Genomic DNA, 26,597 nt, shown 5'->3' with positions numbered 1-26,597 from the left:
CAACCAGCGGAGCCAACTGGTATATTAAGGATTTACCATATCCCGTCGGCATAAGTCCAAATACGTCTTTCTTCTCAATGAAACACTTCAGTGCCGTCCTTTGTTTATCTTTCAAGTTGAATTTTAGCTTCAAATCTTTAAGGGCTGTGGCCAAAGCCGAGTCAAAAGATAACTGTTTATTGTGCGCCGGTTGTTTCTGTCAGAATCGTCGCGCCTCTGTCGTCACTTAGCTACGCCCGCCTTCTGACTCTACACTTCATGGTGATTGGTCCGGCCAGTTTTAGGAGAATCCAGCCTCGAGCCTTATGGAGGGTAACTAGACCCACCCTGGCAGAGAATTAAATTCGTTGCCGTGGGTTGTCTAGCGCGGCTAGGCTACATTTTCTCACAATCACGTCCGGTTTTACTGCCTTTCCTGAAGATTTCAACAATCAAAACGACTTTCCCTGTACTTGATATTTGTCCAAAAAACAACAAAAGCAACAACACAAGAGTGGTATTGTTGTCCCGGAAACAAGAAGCACATCCTGGCAGGAAAGTAAAAGGACCATTCCAGTGTTTTTACATTCACACCTGCTGTTTTTAGTGTATTTTTACATTTTCAGCTTACAGGGGTTCCTTGGCTTATGTCGGAGTTCCATTCCTACGGCGCGATGTAAGTCGATTATCGTCGTGAGTCAGAACTCTGGCGAAAATGTAACGATGTCGATCAGTTCCTCGGAAAAGTCATGAATACCAATGACTAAGCCGTCTTTTAGCGGCACGTGACAACGCACTCGTCTGCTCTGCTTGCCAACTAGTTCCACGTAACCAGTTCTGACATTACGACAAAACGCTGTAAGTTGAGGACGCCGTAACCTGAGGACCCCCTGTGTTATGATGTAAAAATCTCATTGAGACTTGTTGGTCAATCAATCAGTCAACATCAAAGCCGACATGATTTCCACCATGATGGTTTGTCAGGTGGATTTTACTTTTTTTTCTGAGCACTTTATGTCCGTGTTGTCGCTGTAGATTCTCAGCCATTCAGGTAAAAGTTCTGCTGTTTGGGTTCTTAAAGATGTTTCGCTTTTCCTTAACAGTATTTCTTTAATTTGATCTGGTTTGGAGTCCCACATGTATCTTGCCGACCCCAAACCAAATGGCTAATGGCCCAGCCCGGTCTCACGGGGATTCGTGAAACTGTCACGTCAGTTTTTGTTTCGGTTTCGTGCGCACCAACACGATGTCGTCATGTTTTTCGTGCCGCTCACCACGAGCGAAACCGGCTGTGGTAATCACATCTGAAAGCTGTGGTAATCACATCTGAAAGTGGTTTATACCGGCGGATTCATGACGATCTAAGCTGTCCATCGGCGTTTGCGGCCGCCACTGCGGCCGCCGCTGCGGCCGCCGCTTCGGCCGCCGCTTCGGCCGCCGGACATTCTTTAAATTCCTATGCAAATTCGGCGGATTCATGACGATCTAAGCTGTCCATCGGCGTTTGCAGCCGCCAGACATCCGGCCGCAGCAGCGGCCGCGGTGGCGGCCGCAAACGCCGATGAACAGCTTAGATCGTCATGAATCCGCCGGTATAAACCACTTTCAGATGTGATTACCACAGCTTTCAGATGTGATTACCACAGCGGGTTTCGCTCGTGGTGAGCGGCACGAAAAACATGACGACATCGTGTTGGTGCGCACGAAACCGAAACAAAAACTGACGTGACAGTTTCACGAATCCCCGTGAGACCGTGTTGAATGGCCAGTTAGCAACCCAGGTGCCTCGAGGTGTGAAGAATTGAGAAACTTTGTGGGAAGAGATCACAGGACAGGACATTAAAAGTACAGGTTTACGACGTCCTTGACCTACAGCGTTACATATATTCGTTAGCTTTTTGCGCTTCATTATGGCTCCCAAAGAGAAGTCACACTCTTTTGAATGCAGTGCTTTGAAGAAAAGGAAAGCCGTCTCTATGGAAGTGAAATTAGATAGAATAAAACACTTGGAAACGGGTGAAACACCGACAAAGATCGACCAGTTTTTATGTCCTAGATTATGATTTTACCACCATGTTATATAGGGCTGGACCCGAATATCCAAATATTCGGTCGTTTGAATATTTATTTTGAGATCCGAATATTCAGAGGATGCGTCGGAGAATGTGAGTTCTGACTTACGGCAAAAATCGACTTACATCGCCCAGTAGGAATGGAATTCTGACGTAAGTTGAGTGCCTCCTGTATCTGAAACATCTTCAAGAACCAAAGTGAGAAGTCATTTTTATTCAGAACGTCTAAAAACACCGGCGTGGTCCTTTGAGTTTTGTTTACTCGTTGGAACTCAAAAAGGAGCCATTTGTTTCTTTATTTGTCGCTGTTTTGTTTACATGTTTACAGTGTATATTTGCTTGTATCACTCGCTGTACTGTTCGGTTTGTTATCTGCTCACATCTCTTTGTGTTGTTGATTTTAACGGATTTGTTCCGTTTTCTTGGAGCCAATAGAAGCAGAGCTGCAGGCGCCGCCATCACATGACCGATCAGTTAGACGTTTACAAACAAACGAGGATTCATCTGTTGACCGAGGAAGGTTTTTATTTGACTCACTCAACCACAGACTTCAACCATTAACTGTCTTTTTAGTTTTATAAATGTGACAATAAACTGATCAAGGCTCGGTGGGTTTCACTTTCAACTCAGTTCTTCCAAATCTGCAGAGGAACTGGAGGAAAAGACTGTGGCATGTGATGAGTAAATACACAACAGCTGGTAAAAACTGAAGTGAAAGTGAGCAGACGTCACCCTCATCATTTAATGATGTCTGTCTTGGCATTTTTGAAGTAAGAATATATAACGATTATACCAATAATGATATTTATTTATATTTATATCATTTCTGTTGTATGTTATGGAACAGTAAAATTATGATTGTGAGATAAAAACTCGCTGGTGTGCTCATTTGTTCGGTGTTTGTTTTTTGAGTTTGTGAAGCGTTTCTCAGACAAAGATTCCACTCTGCGTGTTGCGTTTACATGCTAGTGTTACGGTTGGACGTTTGTGTTTTACACCAACCTGGAGTTGATGTATATTTGCAAAATGTTGAGAAAACCAGGCCGTCCTTTTTATAAAAATCGAGTGTTTTATGTGTTTTTCTTGTGTCATGCAAACGTAAAGTACACACGCATGACACACGCCTGTGCTCAGCGTGAGGTCAGGTGATGAGCAGTCATGGTGGCAGACTGTCACTGACACATATGTTCAAATGTGATTCATTCAATAGTAAATGATCATTTTGTGTCTTAAATCTACCAACCACTTCATGTTAAACCAGTATCTGGCTGCTGCTCATGTCCCACCATGCTGTGCCAGCTTTTGTGTAAATGGGTTGGAGCGTCTTAAACAATTAGTTTAGGAATAAATATTGTCAATTAAAATGTTGAAACATGTTCTAATAGCTGGAAAAATGCAACTTTCTAGCTATTGTCACTGTTTCCTGAAATTTCATCACAACAAATACGTCTAAAACATCGCAACTTATATCGGAATTTTTGAGAAAAGCTGCCACTAATTCAGGTATTTTAGGGCTGCAACAATCTCCAATAATGCCGGGAAATTCTGGGGGAAGTGGTTAGCTTATATTATAGGCTTGTTTGTGTTTCCTTGATGAATTTAAGTCCAGTATTAACTCCTTTTTGCTCTCCCCCAAGTCCTGAAAAAAATGTCTCTCTAGATGGTAGATGGCTGCTAACTGTTGTTTGTCAGCTAGCTGCTATCACTAATAGCTTCGAGCTAACACCTTTAGCTCGATGCTAACATCAGTCGCTAGCTGCTAACTTTCCCTGCTGCTTGGCTCTGTGTTTATAGCCCACAAACATCCTGTAAAACTTGAACTATGAGCTCCATAATCACAGTTTACCAGAATAATTTGATGTGTTGTTAGCATAAAATATCGATTATGGCAACTTTTAGGCTCTCCAGCATGAGAAACCAAGAAACCAAATCCACAAACTTTAAATGCGGTCAGAAGACAAGAATAGAAGAATGGAAATGATTTCTCATCAGCGGCACCAGGAGAAGCATTTTTAAAGGTATGGACATGCAGTTTATTTGGTGTTCCACAGCTTAAACATCAGGTGGTACAGCTTTTCAAACATTTCTTCATCACGTGTCGTTTGTATTTTCACATTTTAACTCATAGTAAATACAGGGCAGTGCAGTAAAATGTGGCTGGCAAGATGTAAAAAATGTCCTTTTCTGGTTACACAGTTGCTACGATTCATGTTCAGTATGTCAGTGAGAACAGAGAAAAAGACAAAAAAAATGTGAGCCTGGCTTTATAATAACTAAACTTACACGTCTGGTACATAAATCACACCATGCAGTTTCAACACTCTCAAACACTGAAGGACAAAATGAAGCAAATCTTCTATATTTCATTCTAAGGCTGAACCGAAACACCTTCAGTCTAGACTTCACATCCATTACAGAGGTCTACAGTACTAATAGTACCATGTTAAAACGAGAATAAATCCAAGAAGAGCGCTCATGAAATGCTGCAGTCGACTTATTTGGCAGTAATTACTTCAAACAGACGAGTCGAATTAGACATTTCTAAATCAAATAATAGTGTTTGTGTCATATTTTACACAGTATAAATAACCCGCTGTGGTGTATTTTGTGATTTAGCCACTAGGAGGCGACAGAATCCTATATATTTTTTAATAGATTTGCAGCTTTTTCCTATTTAAAACTGTCTTTTTAATCAGTGTAAGTTATCGGACACTTGGTTTTAGAGACACATGTAGCAGAACTTTAGACTGAACTGTTTCCAGAGATCATCCACTGATGCTGATGTTCTCTAAATTCTACTTTAGAGGAAGTTTAAGGCAGAGATGGTTCGTTTGGGGTCTCGTGTGTTATCACTCTGCTGCTTTTTTCTTTCTTTTTTGCTTAAATTTACATTTTCAGACTCCGTTAACCACCGAGGTAGCAGCATTACAAGGAAGCCCATGTTCAAAACCTTTCGTTGTGGTTCGTCTGTGGTTTCTGGCAGCGGCGCACCAAGAAAGGAGTAAAAATACTCGTGGAAAAAAATCATTTTCAGCGTGTTTATGTTTCAGCAGGAAGCGGCAGGGCTCATGGGAAATGGAAGTCAAACAGCAGTAATGTATTAATGTGTAAGTTCTGTAAATCAGCCTAACGGAGCGCTTTGCTGGTGGTGATCTGAACGAGCAGCAGATGTACATGCAGGGTTTAAACTGGTGCAGTCGGGTCACTTCTGATCATTCCCTGTGGAGCTGATCCCCGATCAGCCTGGTAGCAACATCTCCCCGGAGCTCTGACAGAGAGTTTGGCTGTTTTCTTTGGTTCTTCTGATACATGGAGATGATAGGAGTGCTTCCTCCATGTATCAGCAGAACCCTCAGGCCCACCAAAAACTCTCTGCGTGTCGCTCTGCTGCCGCTCAGCTGCTCAGCAGGACGATGATGTAGATGAGGAGCAGGCAGATGAGGATGAGGGTGAAGTTGACGAAGAGCTCCTGCAGGTTCCTCTTGGCCTGAGGGTTGACCTCGATCTGAGACGCCCGGCGGATGGCCGACTTGGTCATGTGCTGGACGCGCTCCATGGAGGCGGCTGGTGGATTAGATCTTGACCGGCTGGATGAAGAGCTGGAGAGAGGTCAGGAAGGGAGTCTAGAGGAGACCAGGTCTGGAGGTTCAGGTCAGTCCTGATGAGACAACAAGAACTACCAGAACCTTGTCTTGTCTTGTCTTGTCTAGAGGAATAAGGATTGGACAGAAGACAGAGGAAAGATGGTTAAAGACAGATTCCACTGTTCAGTTTTACTTTACCTTCATCCTTTTAAGGTCCCATGTGTTGGAAATCCATTTTATTGTCTTTTGTGGTTGTTATAAAGTTTGAAGTAGAAACAACTAGATGGAGTCTCCACGCTTTGCCAGCATCCAGTGGATTACTGCTGTAACTGATGGTAATGTCACCGCTAATGATCGTGAAGTAAAACATCCCTGTTGGTAGCATTTAGCTTTGTGCAGCTAGCGTGCCTAACGTAGCTTGACTTTGATCGTTTGACTGCAGGTCAGAGCTCTGTGGAAACACCGAGGTACATTCAGAGATACTGCAAACTTTAAATTTAAACCAATAAACGAGGACGAGGTGAGTTTCTGTGTTTTAAAGTCATCCGCTATGCTTCAGTACAGCGTTAGCTTGGTGTTTACGTCTGTTAGCTTCTCTCCTGCTCTCTCTGCTCTCATTTTGTATTGTAATGCGTCTGAATTCCCAATAAAGCGGCTTAAATGTCACCAAAGCAACAGATCAGAGGTGTCAAACTATTCCAGTTCAGGTTTCACATTCAGTCCAATCTGATCTCCAATGAACCGGACTAGTAAAACCACAACAGAATAACCAAGAAATAACCACAACTCCACATTTTTGCTTTGTTACAAACATTTAAGGAATTATCTCTTTATTAAACATCACGGACAACCTGAAGTTTTTGAAGAAAAATAAGTTCAATTTCAGCAACATTCAGCATCAGTTTATCATTTCCACATTACAACTTCCAGATCAGAGTGTCTACAAAGTAACACAACATTTAGTCATCTGGAACTGAACGATAAAGGACTTTAATTTATGATCAAAATGACAAAAGTCAGACAAAAAATAACAAAAACAAGTCAAAATATTACAAAAACTAGACACAAAACGACAAAGGCGAGAAACAAAATGACAAAAAAATAGACAACATAAGTGAGACAAAACAAAAAAACAACACACAAAACAACGAATAAAGCAAGACACAAAATAACAAAAATAAGACAAAAACCCGAGGGGGGCAAAAAGAAAACATAAAACGACAAAAATCAGACAAAAAAGACAAAAACAAGACAAAATAATACAAAAATGAGAAACAAAATGACAAAAAAACAGCAAATGGCACAAAACAAAACAAGTAGAGAGAAAAAAGTTTAAAAAATATGGACAAACGACAAGTGAGAAAAAAACAACTCAAAATGACAACAACGATTCACGAAACAACGAATAAAGTAAAACACAATAACACAATATGGCAAAAATAAGACAAAAAGCACAAGCAAGACAAAAAGGAAACACAAAATGACAAAAGGATGAGACCAACAACAAAAATCAGACAAAAAAACAATGAAAACAAGACAAAATATTACAAAAAAGAGACACAAAATGACAAAACAATGAATAATCTAGTATTTTATTTACTTTATGATCCAAATAACTTGTCTTCTCTGTAATTTTTACACTTCAAGGGCCTGATTGGACCTTCTGGAGTGCCGCTTTTGCCCCACGGGCCTCATGTTGGACACCCCTGCAATAAGGAAACCCTTAATGTTAGCACGTTGTGTGGCTAACTAGCTTAGCTTCGATTGACTACAGGTTAGAGCTTTGTATTACCGGCTAAAATACTAAAGCAGTGACTGAAACGCAGCCATTTAGGACTCCATGTACACTTTGTGGTATTTGAGACACCTTCTGGAAACATTTGAGACTTAATTTGCTGAAAAATGAGACAAACGGGGCTCTTTATAAACGAGAACTGAAAAGCAGAGCAGCAGCAGTAGCGCCCTCCAGTGACCTTGATGTATCTCAGCACATGGTGTGATGATAATGGAGGCGCCAGCTAACGTCTGCTGATGTGTTAAATGTCAGGACCACGATGTGACTGGATGCTGAGAAAAAAACAACCCTTAGAGGACTTTCCTCTGCTGAGCCTTTTGTCTGGTGAGATCAGGAAGTGGACATGATGACAGAGTCGTCACAGTGCAGCTGCAGGCTCCTGCTTTAATCCCTCTTTGTCATCTGATCCGGGACTTTGTGGAGATCAAAGTGACAGTGGAAAGGTTGCCGTGCTTTTGTTCAGTCTGACCACTTGTACTTCACCTGTGCCAAGTTCTCTTCTATTAATACCAAGGGTGGAGTCCCCCTGCTGGATGCATCGTTTACGACAACGGTGGAACAATACGGGGACGGGCTCAGGATTCCTGGAGCTTTGTTACTGGAGAAGCTGATGTTGGGGCGATAATCCAGATATTAGATATCAATGTGCAGAGTGTGAAGTTCATCCAGAAGGTGGCGCTAAAGGCAGGTGTCTGCATGTCTCTGCCACTCTTCAAACGCTGCAGATAACAGCAGCCCTGTCTGATGGCTTCTCCACACTTTTCAACACTTCTATTTATGTCCTTCCACTCGAGCTTCTTTCACTCTCTATCTGCCTGTCAGTCGCCCACTATCACGTGACATGTTAGCACCTTTATGGACACCCATAGGAGACTGGTGTGGCCTCCTGGAGCACCAGACCTCACACCAGACAGCAGGAGGGCTGATTCTACATGTTCATAAAGCTCACTCTGTCTCTTTAAATAGGTTTGAATCAACTCTGTCAAAGTGAAAAATCTTTGGTGTCGTGGTAGTTTTGCTTCAGTAAGTGGAACATTGAGTCTTTCAGCTGAGTATTCTGGTTTTCCGTCAGCAAATCTATGGAGTCAGAGTGTAGACTGAATCATATTGTAGGGTCCTAACCTCAATATTTGAACTCGTAGGTAAATCAGTACTAAATAATATTGTAGGGTCTTAACTTTAATATGTAAACTCATTAAGTAAATTTGTATAATAAGTAATTTTGTAGGGTTCAGCTTTAATTTTGAAACTCCATAGGAAAATTTGTACTTAATATTATTGTAGGGTCTTAACTTTAATGTTTAAATTTTTATACTAAATAATATTGTAGTGGTTTTACATTAATGTTCAAACTCGTTAGCTAGATTTGTACAATAATTAACATTGTAGGGTCTTAACTTTAATGTCTAAACTTGTTAAATAATTGTTACAATAAATAACATTGTAGGGTCTTAACTTTAGTATTGGAACTCATTAAGCAAACCTGTGTGCTAAATAATATTATATGGTCTTTCATATTTAAACTCAGTAGGTAAAGTTGTGCTAAATATTATTGTAGGGTCTTAACATTAATATTGGTTAAGACTCTACAATAATATTGACTCCTTAGGCAAATGTGTGCAATAAATAATATTGTAGGGTCTTAACCTTAATATTTAAACTTGTTAATTAAATTTGTACCAAATAGTCTGTCGGGTCTTTTCCTTAACATTTAGACTTGTTAGGTAATTTTTTTATGAAATAATATTGTAGGTCTTAACCTTAGTGCATAAACTTGTTGAGTAAATTTGACTAATAAAAATATTACAGGGTCCTAACCTTAATATTTAACCTCATTAGTCACATTTATATAATAAATGATGTTGTAGAATATTAACTTTAACTTAATAAATAAACATCATGTAGAGGGATAAGTGAAATGTTTCCTTGGCCCAGTGGAACAAATTGAACTCCCGCAGCAGAGGTTTGTTATTTTTCAGCGGATACTTTGTTGCTGATCGTTTGCTGTGTCTGGTTTGAACATTTGCAGTCAGCTGTTCTCTGCCAGTGATCGGTTCATCTGTTCATGTTGGTCACATCCAGCAAACATCCAGCCGGACAAGTAGCAACAACAGGTGGCAAAGAGCTCCCAGTGGATGAAGCATGGCTCACTAAGGAGGAGGAAATCAATCAAACCTTCCTGTTCAACCTTCTGGGTGTTTCATTTTCTTTGCCTCTCTCAAATTTTTAGTCCTGCACCTCTATGGAAACAGAACAGCCGTGACCAGACTGGCAAAATTAGGATTTCTCTATTGCGCAACATTTGTGCCCTCAGATGTTAGCAATACCTGAAAACACGGTGGCTTTACGTCCTACACATGTTTCACTATTTACATTTTTGTTTCATTTACATGCTCTGTGTGAACACTGACTTCACGGTTCCACCAACCAGCCCAGTTTTTTGCTTTTTTTTTTGTTTTTTTGCAGTCTGGCCAAAGTGATTTTATTTTTTGGTGAATTTTAAATGAGTCATGTAGAATCAAGGGTTGAGTAGCTGAAAAGTTCTAGGACTCATGGAAAGTAGATAAACGGTGCAATATTGGTGATTTTGTCACTGAATTTTTATCTGTAAGCGTCACTCACAGCTTCTCAGTTGTACCACGTAGTGCAGACTGTTCAGAGCCAACGGTTTCGTTTTTGGCCGTTTTTACAAATAAAACACGTAGAATGAAGTTCAGATTTAAACAGATGAGTAGTTCACGGATCATCAGGAAGTTGAAAATCCAACAATTCTTTCTGTTTTTTAACAGTCTCTGGCTCTGATTAATGGTGTCATTTCTTACAAAGTCGAGGTCACTGTGCTCACATGTTCTTAAAGATGGAAGCCAAAGCAAATATCAGGACACCCAACAGTTTGTTCTGCTTTTATTTTCATGTTTATTAAGTCTCTTGAACCATTTTTGGTTTTTCCACGCCTCTAAAAGTGGAAATATTTGGCGATAAAGATTCAAGAGCTGGATGCTACCTAGCATGAGCGAAGCTGCTAATGATGCTACTTATTGAATCAATGTCCCACAATTTGTTCCACTTTTATGTTCATGTTAATTAGGTCTCCTGAGTCATTTTCATTTTTTTTCGATGCCTCTAAAAGTGGAATTTTTTTGTCAAAAATGACACCAGAGCAAAATGCTAATGCTCACATGCTAACTAACATGAGTGAAGCTGCTACTGATGCTAATTCTTTGAATCACTGTCCCACAGTTTGTTCTGTTTTTATGTTAATGTTTTTTCAGGTCTCTTGAGTCATTTCTGGGTTTTATGAAGCCTCTAAAAGCAGCATTACTTGGCAACAAGTCCTCCAATTCATACGACCGCATCGGTCGTTTGCACCGTGCACCGGAATACGACCTATGCGGTCGTATGAACGTTTGCGCCCCTACGGGGAAAACGAACGCATTACGGGATTTAATTCACGAAACGGCTTTTCTGTCGCAAAACAGCTTTTTTCTCACTTTCCCAACACGTTTTTAGGGTTATGGTTAAGGTTAGGGTTAGGAATAAGGACAGGGATAGTGTTAGATAAAAGTTTGTTCATGATGACGTTTCACCTGCGACTCCAGAGTGTCGATATTTACTCAACCGCTAGAGGTCGCATACGTCAAAACGTAACACTGGGTCGTAATACGGGCGTGTACAGACGACCTATGTGGTCGTTTTTGGTTTGAGGACAGGCTCTTACTTGGTGATAAAGACTCCACAGCTAAATGCTAACAATCCTTTGCCAATTAGCATGAGCGAAACTGCTACTGAAGCTATTTTTTCTTTCTTTTCTTCATCTTTTCTTCTGTCTTTCCAAACTAATCCTGACAGATTTAACGACTTACTTTAGTTGTGATGTTGACGTCTGTCTCCCAGCAGCTGATATCTACTGTTTGCCCCAGTTTTAATAAGGGGTCAGCACCAGTAAACCTACATTTCTGCTTCACAGCTGCCAATCGCCTCCTGAGAGGCCAAGGCTAAAAAAGAAGAAGTTGAAGTCTAGCAACAGAGCAAACCAGTAAGAAGCTTCTAACATCTGAAGTGGTTAAAATACAGCCTCGTTTTACCGCCTGACACAACCAATAAAACTCGACTGGCATCTTTCAAATCGGTGCGTCGTGGAAATGTTTCACCCCAGAGATGAAACTCTGCTCCAGGAGCCGACAACAGCTGATTGTGTTTATAAGAACACGACGGGCTTCTTTCAACAGAGCAAAAGGAGCAATCTGTGCTTTCACAGAGATAATGGGCTAAAAATAAAGCTGGATTTACGACCAGACGTCACACAGCAGAACTTAAAGGTGGAATTATGTCCATTAAATTACAAGTAAGTCCAATAATAACAGGATAAACTCATATATTTTCACGTAAAGCCACGTTATCGACAAGTTAGATTCTACTTTGTGGTACTTCAGTGAGCTAATTCATAGAAACTACAGTTAGATAACAACAAAAAAGTGATTTCTGTGATGAAAATATGAGATGGGAAAGTACACCTGTGAATTAGGGCGGCCATTATTGGACATTTTAGGTGTTGATTAATATGTGAAGTATAAGCTTGACTGATATAATGTCCAAAAAATAAAAGATTCCCAAACCTAACAACCAGAAGATCTTCAGTTTACTGTCATAAAGGAGGAAAGAAACCAGAAAATATTTGGTTTTAAGAAGCCAGAATATGGGAATTTTGACTTTTTGTCCTTAAAAATGACCTACAACAATTATTCAATGATGAAAATATAATAGTTGATAAATGATCAGTTAATTGTTGCAGCACAAAAATGAGAAATTAGTTGATTTGAAATTGATTTCGCAATTTAAATAATGCAATTAGGAAATCAAAAACCAGCTGTTCAAGATATGGATCATGTTTGTGTTTTATTTGGTGTTATTTATTGGTGTTATTGTAGTTTTTTAACTTGAGACAGTCACAGCTTTGGTGAAACTTTTTTTTTTTTTATCTCCTGTCCCATTTGAAAAAATGTAATAAATACAAGTTATTTATATTTAAATTTATATCAAGCATTCTTGCTTACATTAGGTTAAAATATCTACATATATGTTGCAATTAGGTTTTCACCCCCATCATTCATCCCTACTCTAAAGGACAATGAAAGCTAGCATCATTAGCTGCTTCACTCATCATGCTAGTTAGCACAGGAGCGTTAGCATTTAGCTCTTGAGTCTTTGTCGCCAAATAATTCCACTTTTAGAGGAGTCGAAAAACCCAAAAATGACTCGAGTCCTAAAAAACATGAACATAGAAGCAGAACAAATTGTTAACAATGATTCAAAAACTAGCAGCTTCATGCTAATTAGCATGTAGCTAGCACTTCCTCTCTCTGGTAAAAATCGTTGCATTCCTTTTTGTATCCAGCAAACACCAAACAGCGAATAGTTTCACCGTCCAGAGCGAACTTTAAAATCCTTCATCTGGCATTGTTTTTGGAGGGGAGTAAAACAAATCGAATGTCTTTTTTCCCTCCGTATTTCCACAATAGGAAACTGGGGGATATAACACAGAAATGACACAAAACGACACAAAAGGATGCCAAAATAACAGAAATATGACACAAAATGAAAGAAAAAGACACAAAAATGACACAGAGACACAAAAATTACAAAATAATGAAAGAAAGACACAAAAATGACAGAAAATAACAGAAAAAATGACACTGAAAGACTCAAAAATGACACTAAATGAAAGAAACAGACACAAAAATGACACAAAGACACAACAATTACAAAATAATGAAAGAAAGACACAAAAATGACAGAAAATAACAGAAAAAATGACACTGAAAGACACAAAAATGCCACTAAATGAAAGAAAAAGATGCAAAAGAATGCTAAAATAACATAAAAATGAAACAAAAAGACACAAAATAACACAAAAATGACACAAAATGAATGAGAAAGACACAAACATGACACAAAATGAAAGAAAAAGACACAAAATAACACAAAAATTACACAGAAAGACACAAAGTGGGGAAAAAGAGATACAAAATAACAGAAACATTACACAAAAAGACACAAACTGACACCAAAATGACAAAAAAATGGACATGAACTAACACAAAAATGAAAGAAACAGACACAAAAACGACACAGAAAATTGAAAAATGACATAAAAAGGCACAAAAATGACACAAAATGAAAACTAACCTGAAATTTGTTAATTTCATATCATTTTTATTCTGTATTTCCACAAGAGAGAGGAAGGAAGAAACATCCAGACACATTGTTGCGATTGTAGAAAAACACTGAAAGCACTAATTTCGCCTCCTGTACCAGATTAATTCCATCACAGACACAAAAAATAACTCTTGGAGTGAAACCTAAATCCTGGAAAGAATCGCTTCATCTGTCAAGTCATTTCCTAAGAGTTGATCCGACCTTTTTCAGTGAAGTTGGTGAAAATTAAGTAGCAAGTTACCTTCAATAAATCAAGTTAATCCAGTTGTTTGTGGTATTTTTAAAAACTGAAGGCCGTTAGCTCATTTACAGTGTGGATTAAGTGTCTGGATGTGTGCTCTGAAATGCATCATGTGATGGAATGTTTGTCCTCTGGGACTTTTATCCTCTTCCATCCTCTCTGCTGCTCTGCTCATAACGATCAGAACTGAACAGAAAGCATAAACAATGACTGTTTAACCTGCTTCTTATACCAGCTAAAGGACCTCAGAAAGTTCCCCCTAGCAGCGTTTGATCTGGTCTAAGTGAGGATGCTGGTTCCTACCTTTCAGATGAGAACAGGGCCGACTGGAGTTTGAGAATGAAATGTCAGATATGCAGCTCTGCTGGGCTGTAAACACCACGATAGAGAGAGAGAGAGGGAGGAAGAGGGAGGGAAGACAGAGAGAGAGAGAGGGAGGACGTCCTCAGAAAGGCTTTACCACAGAGAGGAAGCTGGTACTGGTTTCCTCTGTCTGGTGGGGATACAGAAAAAAGACCAATTTTAACCAAAAAATAAACAGAAAAGGATTTTAAAGTTCGCTCAGATGATGGAAATATTCCAGGAAGTTGGTGTCTGGTGTGGAAGGTTAAACGTATTCCAGACCAGACACCAGCTTCCTCTTCTCTGGTAAAAAAAAAAATACAGAAAAAAGACCAATTTTAACCAAAAAATAAACAGAAAAGGATTTTAAAGTTCGCTCAGATGATGGAAATATTCCAGGAAGTTGGTGTCTGCTGTGGAAGGTTCAACGTATTCCAGACCAGACACCAGCTTCCTCTTCTCTGGTAAAAAAAAAAATACAGAAAAAAAGACAAATTTGTACCCAAAAGTACAGAAAAGGATTTTAAAGTTCGCTCAGATGGTGGAAATATTCCAGGAAGTTGGTGTCTGCTGTGGAAGGTTCAACGTATTCCAGACCAGACACCAGCTTCCTCTTCTCTGGTAAAAAAAAAAATACAGAAAAAAAGACAAATTTGTACCCAAAAGTACAGAAAAGGATTTTAAAGTTCGCTCAGATGGTGGAAATATTCCAGGAAGTTGGTGTCTGGTGTGGAAGGTTAAACGTATTCCAGACCAGACACCAGCTTCCTCTTCTCTGGTAAAAAAAAAAATACAGAAAAAAGACCAATTTTAACCAAAAAATAAACAGAAAAGGATTTTAAAGTTCGCTCAGATGATGGAAATATTCCAGGAAGTTGGTGTCTGCTGTGGAAGGTTCAACGTATTCCAGACCAGACACCAGCTTCCTCTTCTCTGGTAAAAAAAAAATACAGAAAAAAAGACAAATTTGTACCCAAAAGTACAGAAAAGGATTTTAAAGTTCGCTCAGATGGTGGAAATATTCCAGGAAGTTGGTGTCTGCTGTGGAAGGTTCAACGTATTCCAGACCAGACACCAGCTTCCTCTTCTCTGGTAAAAAAAGAAAATACAGAAAAAAAGACAAATTTGTACCCAAAAGTACAGAAAAGGATTTTAAAGTTCGCTCAGATGGTGGAAATATTCCAGGAAGTTGGTGTCTGGTGTGGAAGGTTAAACGTATTCCAGACCAGACACCAGCTTCCTCTTCTCTGGTAAAAAAAAAAAATACAGAAAAAAGACCAATTTTAACCAAAAAATAAACAGAAAAGGATTTTAAAGTTCGCTCAGATGATGGAAATATTCCAGGAAGTTGGTGTCTGCTGTGGAAGGTTCAACGTATTCCAGACCAGACACCAGCTTCCTCTTCTCTGGTAAAAAAAAAAATACAGAAAAAAAGACAAATTTGTACCCAAAAGTACAGAAAAGGATTTTAAAGTTCGCTCAGATGGTGGAAATATTCCAGGAAGTTGGTGTCTGCTGTGGAAGGTTCAACGTGTTTAAACATGTTTAACCTTCTAGACCAGACGCCAACTTCCTCTTCTCTGGTAAAAATACTGAAAAAAAGACAAATTTGTAACCAAGAGAACAGATTTCATGGATTTTAAAGTTGGCTCTGGAAGGTAAAACTGTTCTCTCCTCTGTGTTTGGTGAATGTACAAAAAGGATGCAAAGATTTTTACCAGTTCTGGAGGAAATAAAGAAAGAAAGACAGATTTCAGCTTTATTTTCATTTTATGTTGTTTTTGTCTTTTTGTATAACTTTTCTATTATTTTGTGTCATTTTTGTATCTTTTTCTTTCATTTTGTTTGGTTATTTGTTATTTTGTGTCATATTTGTGTTATTTTGTGTCTTTTGTGTAACTTTCCTGTTATTTTGTGTATTCATGTGTATTCTTTCTCTCATTTGTGTCTTTTTGTGTTTTTTGTCATTTTTCTGTTTTGTATCATTTTGTGTCATTTTTGTGTTATTTTATGTCGTTCTATGTCTTTTTGTTATTTTATGTCATTTTTCTGTTATTTTATATCTTTTTAAGTCTTTTTCTTTCATTTTGTTCCTTTTTATGTAACTTTCCTGTTATTTAGTGTCTTTTTGTGTGATTTTTGTAAATTTTTCTGTTATTTTGTGTCATTTTTGTGTCTTTTTATTTCATTTTGTGTCTTTATGTAACTTTCCTGTTAGTTAGTGTCCTTTGTGTGATTTTGTTAAAATTTTCTGTTATTTTGTGTCATTGTCGTGTGTTTTTCTTTCATTTTGTGTCATTATTGTGGTATTTTGTCTTTTTGTGCCATTTGTCTGTATTTTCTTTCATTTTGTGTCACTTTTCTGTCTTTATGTGTATTTTTTCTGTCATTTTTTGTGTTATTTTGTGTCCACTTTTGTCATTTTCCTGTTATTGTGTGTCATTTTTGTGTCTTTTTCCTTTCATGTTGTGTCATTTTTATGTTTTTTTCATGTCATTCTGTGTTTTTGTTTGTTTTTATGTGTAACTTTCCTGTTATTTTGTGTCTTTTGTGTAGTTTTTCTGTCATTTTTTGGGTTTTTTGTGTAATTTTTCTTACATTTTGTGTCATTTCTTGTGTGATTTTGTTAAATTTTTGTGTTATTTTGTGTCTTTTTTGGATTTTTTTCTGTCATTTTTATTTCATTCTGTTCCATTGTTCTGTTTCATTGTTCTGTCTGTGTTTTTGTGTCATTTTTGTGTCCTGACAGAACACCTTTGGGATGAATAAGAGCGCAGACTGAGAGCCAGGCCTTCTGTCCAACATCAGTGTGTGACCTCACAGATGTGCTTCTGGAAGAACGGTCAAACATTCCCATAAACTCACTGCTAAACCTTGTGGACAGCCTTCCCAGAAGAGCTGAAGCTGTTCTAGCTGCAAAGGGTGGACAGACGTCATGTTGAACCCTCTGGATTAGGAATGGGATGTCACTGACGCTCGTAGGCGAGTCATGGCAGGTGAGCGAATACTTTTGGTAGTGTAGTGTGTGTCTTCAGCAGCAGAAGAAGCTGGTGTGCATCATCTGTAGGTCATCTCGGTGTAGATGATGTTCTCTCTTCATCCTCAGCTCTATGAAGTCATGACATGTAGCTGGAAACTCTTGGCAGCGATCTGACATCACAGCTGGACGCTCTATTGTCTCCACGGTCCTGGCAGGAGGACACACACCAACAGCTGATGGCACCTCTAAATATACAGCCTGGAATCCACACAGTAAGCTCACCTACAGCCTCATTATCTGCTCTGACACGGATCCACCACACTGCTGCTGAGAACACAGGAGATGAGCCGCTCGTTCTGAAGGTTTATGTCAGCAGAAACGACACAGGCATGACATAGAGAGACAAAAATGACACAAAAGAAGCTAAAATAACAGAAAAACAACACAAAAATGACACAGACGGGACATAAAGAGACAAAAATGACACAAAAGAAGCTAAAATAACAGAAAAACAACACAAAAATGACACAAATGTGACAAAAATGACACAAAAAGAAGCTAAAATAGCAGAAAAACAACACAAACATGACATAAAAAGACAAAAATGACACAAAAAGAAGCTAAAATAGCAGAAAAACAACACAAAAATGACACAAAAGAAGCTAAAATAACAGAAAAACAACACAAAAATGACACAGACGTGACATAAAGAGACAAAAATGACACAAAAAGAAGCTAAAATAGCAGAAAAACAACACAAAAATGACACAGACGTGACATAAAAAGACAAAAATGACACAAAAGAAGCTAAAATAGCAGAAAAACAACACAAAAATGACACAGACGTGACATAAAAAGACAAAAATGACACAAAAAGAAGCTAAAATAGCAGAAAAACAACACAAAAATGACACAGACGGGACATAAAAAGACAAAAATGACACAAAAAAGCTAAAATAGCAGAAAAACAACACAAAAATGACACAGACGGGACATAAAAAGACAAAAATGACACAAAAAAGCTAAAATAGCAGAAAAACAACACAAAAATGACACAGACGGGACATAAAGAGACAAAAATGACACAAAAAGCTAAAATAGCAGAAAAACAACCCAAAAATGACACAGACGGGACATAAAGAGACAAAAATGACACAAAAGAAGCTAAAATAACAGAAAAACAACACAAAAATGACACAGACGTGACATAAAAAGACAAAAATGACACAAAAAGAAGCTAAAATAGCAGAAAAACAACACAAACATGACATAAAAAGACAAAAATGACACAAAAAGAAGCTAAAATAGCAGAAAAACAACACAAAAATGACACAAAAGAAGCTAAAATAACAGAAAAACAACACAAAAATGACACAGACGTGACATAAAGAGACAAAAATGACACAAAAAGAAGCTAAAATAGCAGAAAAACAACACAAAAATGACACAGACGGGACATAAAAAGACAAAAATGACACAAAAAAGCTAAAATAGCAGAAAAACAACCCAAAAATGACACAGACGTGACATAAAGAGACAAAAATGACACAAAAGAAGCTAAAATAACAGAAAAACAACACAAAAATGACACAGACGTGACATAAAAAGACAAAAATGACACAAAAAGAAGCTAAAATAGCAGAAAAACAACACAAACATGACATAAAAAGACAAAAATGACACAAAAAGAAGCTAAAATAGCAGAAAAACAACACAAAAATGACACAAAAGAAGCTAAAATAACAGAAAAACAACACAAAAATGACACAGACGTGACATAAAGAGACAAAAATGACACAAAAAGAAGCTAAAATAGCAGAAAAACAACACAAAAATGACACAGACGTGACATAAAAAGACAAAAATGACACAAAAAGAAGCTAAAATAGCAGAAAAACAACACAAAAATGACACAGACGTGACATAAAAAGACAAAAATGACACAAAAAGAAGCTAAAATAGCAGAAAAACAACACAAAAATGACACAGACGGGACATAAAAAGACAAAAATGACACAAAAAAGCTAAAATAGCAGAAAAACAACACAAAAATGACACAGACGGGACATAAAAAGACAAAAATGACACAAAAAAGCTAAAATAGCAGAAAAACAACACAAAAATGACACAGACGGGACATAAAAAGACAAAAATGACACAAAAAAGCTAAAATAGCAGAAAAACAACCCAAAAATGACACAGACGGGACATAAAGAGACAAAAATGACACAAAAGAAGCTAAAATAACAGAAAAACAACACAAAAATGACACAGACGTGACATAAAAAGACAAAAATGACACAAAAAGAAGCTAAAATAGCAGAAAAACAACACAAACATGACATAAAAAGACAAAAATGACACAAAAAGAAGCTAAAATAGCAGAAAAACAACACAAAAATGACACAAAAGAAGCTAAAATAACAGAAAAACAACACAAAAATGACACAGACGTGACATAAAGAGACAAAAATGACACAAAAAGAAGCTAAAATAGCAGAAAAACAACACAAAAATGACACAGACGGGACATAAAAAGACAAAAATGACACAAAAAAGCTAAAATAGCAGAAAAACAACCCAAAAATGACACAGACGTGACATAAAGAGACAAAAATGACACAAAAGAAGCTAAAATAACAGAAAAACAACACAAAAATGACACAGACGTGACATAAAAAGACAAAAATGACACAAAAAGAAGCTAAAATAGCAGAAAACAACACAAACATGACATAAAAAGACAAAAATGACACAAAAAGAAGCTAAAATAGCAGAAAAACAACACAAAAATGACACAAAAGAAGCTAAAATAACAGAAAAACAACACAAAAATGACACAGACGTGACATAAAGAGACAAAAATGACACAAAAAGAAGCTAAAATAGCAGAAAAACAACACAAAAATGACACAGACGTGACATAAAAAGACAAAAATGACACAAAAGAAGCTAAAATAGCAGAAAAACAACACAAAAATGACACAGACGTGACATAAAAAGACAAAAATGACACAAAAAAGCTAAAATAGCAGAAAAACAACACAAAAATGACACAGACGGGACATAAAAAGACAAAAATGACACAAAAGAAGCTAAAATAGCAGAAAAACAACACAAAAATGACAGACGGGACATAAAAAGACAAAAATGACACAAAAAGCTAAAATAGCAGAAAAACAACACAAAAATGACACAGACGGGACATAAAAAGACAAAAATGACACAAAAAAGCTAAAATAGCAGAAAAACAACACAAAAATGACACAGACGGGACATAAAGAGACAAAAATGACACAAAAGAAGCTAAAATAGCAGAAAAACAACACAAAAATGACACAGACGGGACATAAAAAGACAAAAATGACACAAAAAAGCTAAAATAGCAGAAAAACAACACAAAAATGACACAGACGGGACATAAAAAGACAAAAATGACACAAAAAAGCTAAAATAGCAGAAAAACAACACAAAAATGACACAGACGGGACATAAAAAGACAAAAATGACACAAAAAAGCTAAAATAGCAGAAAAACAACACAAAAATGACACAAAAGAAGCTAAAATAACAGAAAAACAACACAAAAATGACACAGACGTGACATAAAGAGACAAAAATGACACAAGAAGAAGCTAAAATAGCAGAAAAACAACACAAAAATGACACAAATGTGACAAAAATGACACAAAAAGAAGCTAAAATAGCAGAAAAACAACACAAAAATGACACAGACGGGACATAAAAAGACAAAAATGACACAAAAAAGCTAAAATAGCAGAAAAACAACCCAAAAATGACACAGACGGGACATAAAAAGACAAAAATGACACAAAAAAGCTAAAATAGCAGAAAAACAACACAAAAATGACACAAATGTGACAAAAATGACACAAAAAAGCTAAAATAGCAGAAAAACAACACAAAAATGACACAAAAGAAGCTAAAATAACAGAAAAACAACACAAAACTGACACAGACGTGACATAAAAAGACAAAAATGACACAAAAGAAGCTAAGATAACAGAAAAACAACACAAAAATGACACAAACATGACATAAAAAGACAAAAATGACACAAAAAGAAGCTAAAATAGCAGAAAAACAACACAAAAATGACACAAATGTGACAAAAATGACACAAAAAGAAGCTAAAATAGCAGAAAAACAACACAAAAATGACACAGACGGGACATAAAAAGACAAAAATGACCCAAAAAGAAGCTAAAATAGCAGAAAAACAACACAAAACTGACACAGACGTGACATAAAAAGACAAAAATGACACAAAAGAAGCTAAGATAACAGAAAAACAACACAAAAATGACACAAACATGACATAAAAAGACAAAAACGACACAAAAGAAGCTAAAATAGCAGAAAAACAACACAAAAATGACACAAATGTGACAAAAATGACACAAAAGAAGCTAAAATAGCAGAAAAACAACACAAAAATGACACAGACGGGACATAAAAAGACAAAAATGACACAAAAAAGCTAAAATAGCAGAAAAACAACACAAAAATGACACAAAAGAAGCTAAAATAGCAGAAAAACAACACAAAAATGACACAGACGGGACATAAAAAGACAAAAATGACACAAAAAAGCTAAAATAGCAGAAAAACAACACAAAAATGACACAAACATGATATAAAAAGACAAAAATGACACAAAAAAGCTAAAATAACAGAAAAATGACACAAACGTGACAAAAACACGTTTCATGTTTTTGATGATTTGTTTCTCATTTTGGTTGTTTTGTGTTTATTTTGTCTGTTTTTTTGTCTCGTTTTTCTTGCTTTGTAACTTTTTGTCTATTTTTTGTGTTGTTTTGTGTTGCTTGTCTCACCTTCTGTCATTTTGTCTCATTTTTGTAATATTTTGGATTTTTTTTTTTTTCTGTCTGACTTGTGTAATTTATCCAATGTTTTGTCAGTGCAACTTTTTTGTCAAATTTTTTGTCTGTCTTTTTAAAAAAATTTGTGTTGTCTCATTTTGTTTCTGTTTTTGTCGTTTTGTGCCTGGTTTTTATAATATTATGTCTTGTTTTTGTTGTTTTTGGTCTTTTTTGTCTGACTTACCGTTTGTTTCTGTTTTTGTTGATTTCTTTCTCATTTTGGTTGATTTACGTTTTATTTTATTTTTGTTTTTTGTCTATTTTTGTCGTTTTGTTTCTCACTTTTGTCATTTTTTGTCTCGTTTTTGTCGCTTTGTAACTTTTTTGTCTTCTCTTTGTGTTGTTCTGTGTCGCTTGTCTCCCCTTCTGTCATTTTGCGTCTCATTTTTGTATTATTTTGGATTTTTATTGTTGTTTTTCATCAGACTTGTGTCGTTTGTCCAAATTTTTGTCTTTCTGTTGTTTTGGTTTGTGTCGGTTGTCTCATTTTGTTTCTGTTTTTTGTCGTTTTGTGCCTGGTTTTTGTAATATTGTGTCTTGTTTTTGTTGTTTTTGGTCTTTTTTGTCTGACTTTTGCCGTTTGTTTCTGTTTTTGTTGATTTGTTTCTCATTTTGGTTGTTTTGCGTGTTATTTTATTTTTGTTTTTTGTCTACTTTTGTGTCGTTTGTCCAATGTTTTTGTCAGTGCAACTTTTTTTGTCTAATTTTTTGTCTTTCTGTTGTTTTGGTTTGTGTCGGTTGTGTCATTTTGTTTCTGTTTTTTGTCATTTTGTGTCTGATTTTTGCAATATTTTGTCTTGTTTTTGTTGTTTTTTGTCTTTTTTTTGACAGATTTTTGCCGTTTTTCATTGTACAGTAAAGCCCTGCATCGTTCCGTTCCAGATACCTGTGATATTAGGAGTTGTGGTGATTTATTGGTTGTTATACTGTGATTTTTCTGGTCATGTGACATCAGATTGGGCTGAACGTGGAACTAGCCTGAACTAAAATGAGTGTGACAGCCCTGATGTAAAATCTCTGACTCCAGCCTGTAGAAAACCTCCTCCTCTGTGCTCCTTTCAGAAACAAGCTTCCAACAGAGATTCATTCAGTATTTACCCTCCTGCTGATAGCGCTGTCCTTCTCCTGTAAATCCAGCCGTTCCAGATGTTCCTGCAGCAGTGGAGGAAGAGCCAGAGGCTTATTTCATGAGTGTTTGTGCTGACAGACGTGATCCACGGGGAGCAGAAACAACGGGACTGTTTACAGCCTCCTTCTCCTTATAAAGACTCGTGCAGGTTATTTTTACTCTTTCCGGGTTTTTATGAAGCTCTTGTCTCTTCTGGTTTCTCCAGAGACGAGGATGCAGTCCAGAAGTTCACTCAGATGAGAAACATGAAGCAGGAGATCTGAGGTGTTCCTTCCTTCATGTCGGTCTCTGATTTAAAACTTCACAACGAGGAACACGACGAGTCTGTTATGAGCAGCAGGAAGGTGAACCCATGTCATCAGCTGTGTCAGAAATGACACAAAAATGACACAAAATAAGTGGAAAAAATAAACAAAATGAAAGAAAAATGCACAAAAATGACACAAAAAGATGCTAAAATGACACAAAAATCATGCAAATGCCAGAAAAGTTAGACAAAATGACAGAAAACACACAAAAATGACATAAAACTAACAGAAAAAGATACAAAAATACACAAAAGGATGCTAAAATAACACAAAATGACACAAAATAACAGAAAAATGAAACAAAGAGACAAAAAAAGTAATATACATGGCCCAGTATGGCATGAAATGAGACAAAATGACACAACAATGGCACAAAATAATAGAAACATGATAGAAAATGACACAAGAATGACACAAAAATGGCACAAAAATGACAAAAGGATGCTAAAATGACACAAAAATGATAAAAGCAATGCACAAAATAACATAAAAATGACTTAAAAGGATGCTTCAATAACATGAAAATGACACAAAAACACACAACATAATAGAAAAATAATAGTAAAAGACATAGAAGTGACAAGAAGGAATGCTTAAATTAAAAAATAAGACACAAAAATGACATGGAGAGATGTTGGGGAAAAAAAGACAAAATCACACAAAAATGCATAAAAGACATGAATAATGAAAAGGATGCTTAAATGACACAAAATTGACGAACAACAAAAAGCTGAAAAATAACAAAAAACGATGTAAACAAAAAATTAGGCAGATAAAAATGATGCAAAAATGGCCCCAAAGGATGCTTAAATAACATGAAAATGACACAAAAATGCACAAAATGACACAATTTAAAAACTTTTTTTTGTAATTTCTTTTTATTGCAATTTCTTTCAGGTGATTTTCCAATTTTTGATGATAACTTTGTCTTTTTATTGTTTTTTTGTCTTTTTATTGTTTTTTTGTCTTTTTATTGGGTTTTTTGTCTTTTTATTGGGTTTTTGTGTCTTTTGTGTCTTTTCTTTGGGTTTTTGTGTCTTTTTATTGGGTTTTTATGTCTTTTGTGTCTTTTCTTTGGGTTTTTGAGTCTTTTTATTGGGTTTTTGTGTCTTTTCTTTGGGTTTTTGTGTCTTTTCATTGGGTTTTTGTGTCTTTTGTGTCTTTTCTTTGGATTTTTGAGTCTTTTTATTGAGTTTTTGTGTCTTTTTATTGGGTTTTTGTGTCTTTTGTGTCTTTTCTTTGGGTTTTTGTGTCTTTTTATTGGGTTTTTGTGTCTTTTGTGTCTTTTCTTTGGGTTTTTGAGTCTTTTTATTGGGTTTTTGTGTCTTTTGTGTCTTTTCTTTGGGTTTTTGTGTCTTTTTATCGGGTTTTTGTGTCTTTTTATTGGGTTTTTGCGTCTTTTTTGGGGGATTTTTGCCTTTTTTTGGTAGCTTAGTGTGTCTTGGTCATAACATTTGTGTGTTTGTGGTGATTTTAGAATCAGTTTTGTGGAGATTTAGTGTCTTTTTTAGTGACTGTGAGCTTGTGTCTTGACTGTGTTTCATTTTTGTGCTAATTTTGTATCTTTTCTGGTGATTTTCCAACTGCTTGTGGTACTTTTTGGTCGTTTAGTGTGTTTTTGTGGTGAAGTTTTGTGATATTTGCATCTTTTGGGTCTCGATGAGGTGATTTTCTTTAGTTTGCTTTATGAACTTTTTGTTGTAATTTTTAGTCTTTTGGGTGATTTTGCAATTTTTTATGGTGACTTTACATCCTTTTATTGGGTTTTTCTGTCTTTTTTGGTGGTTTAGTGTGTTTTTGTGATGAAACTGCATCAATTTGTGTCAATTTTCATCTTTTAGTGGAGATTTTTTGTGTGTGTGGTGATTTTGAGCCTATTTATTGCAATTTTGCGTTGTTCTGTGGTTCTTTTTGTGTTTTTGTGGTGATTTTTGAACCCTTTTCTGTCATTTTCTATCTTTCCTGCACAGATTAGAGGAACTAGAACAGTTAAATGTTGTGTTTTGAAGTCTGCCTGCTCGCTTTGTCTCTTATTCCTTCCTGAGGAGGTGAATTAAACCGGCAGCTCCTCCACATTAGCGCCATTACTCCCTGGAGTCGGACCTGGAGGTTCTGGACGGTTCTTTGAGGTCAATCGTTTAATGAGGAGCTCCATCCTGAGGCCTCCAGTGATGACAGCTGATGGTTGGTTTGATGCTCAGACTGTGAGCGTTGCTGTTTTTGAGGTCATCAGCTCCTGTTCTGTAAAGTCAGAGCACATTAAACCAACCAGGAGTCTGTCAGTGACTCCTTTCATCTCCTCCCTCCTCGTCTGAAAACTCGACCTTTGTTTCCAGCTCAACAATAATTATGAAATCTGCTCCACTGAGAAAATACTTTCCTTTTTTTTTGGTCTCAGGAGTGTTGAGCTGTGCAGCCTTACATGGAGAAATACCAGAACGACTCCGAGCTCCGAGGAACGTCCAGAGAGAGGAGCAGGCCAGAGAAAACACACAAAACACACAGAAACACACAAAAACACACGAAACACACATAAAACACACAGAAACACACAGAAAACACAGAAACACACAGAAACACACAGAAAACATACAGAAACACACATAAAACCCACAAAACACACACAAAACACACAGAAACACACAGAAAACACAGAAAACACACAGAAACACACAAAAACACACGAAACACACATAAAACACACAGAAACACACAGAGACGCACATAAAACACACTAAAAACACACAGAAACACACAAAGCACACAGAAACACACAGAAACACACATAAAACCCACAAAACACACATAAAACACACACAAAACACACAGAAACACACTGAAACACACAGAAAACCCACAAAACCCACAGAAAACACACACAAAACACAGAAAACACACATAAAACATACAGAAACACAAAGAAAACTCACAAAACACACATAAAACACACAGAAACACACAGAAAACACACACAAAACACACAGAAACACACTGAAACACACAGAAAACCCACAAAACCCACATAAAACACACAGAAACACACACAGA

The 26,597-nt window shown here is 36.8% G+C and overlaps 2 protein-coding genes across 5 annotated transcripts in view; both read right to left on the bottom strand.

Annotated features, from left to right (window-relative positions):
• Nucleotides 1–4,059: 4,059 nt before the first annotated feature.
• Nucleotides 4,060–26,597, bottom strand: part of LOC110964293 (cardiac phospholamban) — a 101,280-nt gene continuing 78,742 nt past the window's right edge. Inside the window, exon 3 of the mRNA XM_051941784.1 lies at nucleotides 4,060–5,001. The gene's annotated coding sequence lies outside the window, so the exon portion shown is untranslated. The remainder of the gene's footprint in view (nucleotides 5,002–26,597) is intronic.
• The window catches only part of LOC127530222 (cardiac phospholamban-like), a 101,280-nt gene continuing 78,742 nt past the window's right edge, over nucleotides 4,060–26,597 (bottom strand). For 2 of the 4 annotated variants that reach the window (XM_051941785.1, XM_051941786.1), the window contains exon 2: nucleotides 4,060–5,757. In XM_051941785.1, coding sequence (XP_051797745.1) covers nucleotides 5,446–5,607 — 162 coding nt within the window. In that variant the 5' untranslated portion in view covers nucleotides 5,608–5,757 and the 3' untranslated portion in view covers nucleotides 4,060–5,445. Of the gene's footprint in view, nucleotides 5,758–7,235; nucleotides 7,347–14,190; nucleotides 14,433–26,597 lie in introns of those variants that run through there. The other 2 variants (XM_022212974.2, XM_051941787.1) reach the window with 2 other exon arrangements.

Source organism: Acanthochromis polyacanthus, chromosome 22 (genome assembly GCF_021347895.1).
Source record: "Acanthochromis polyacanthus isolate Apoly-LR-REF ecotype Palm Island chromosome 22, KAUST_Apoly_ChrSc, whole genome shotgun sequence".
In the NCBI taxonomy this organism is placed as follows: domain Eukaryota; kingdom Metazoa; phylum Chordata; class Actinopteri; family Pomacentridae; genus Acanthochromis; species Acanthochromis polyacanthus.
Note: the sequence above shows the minus strand (reverse complement) of the source record. Positions and strands in the feature narration are given on the sequence as shown.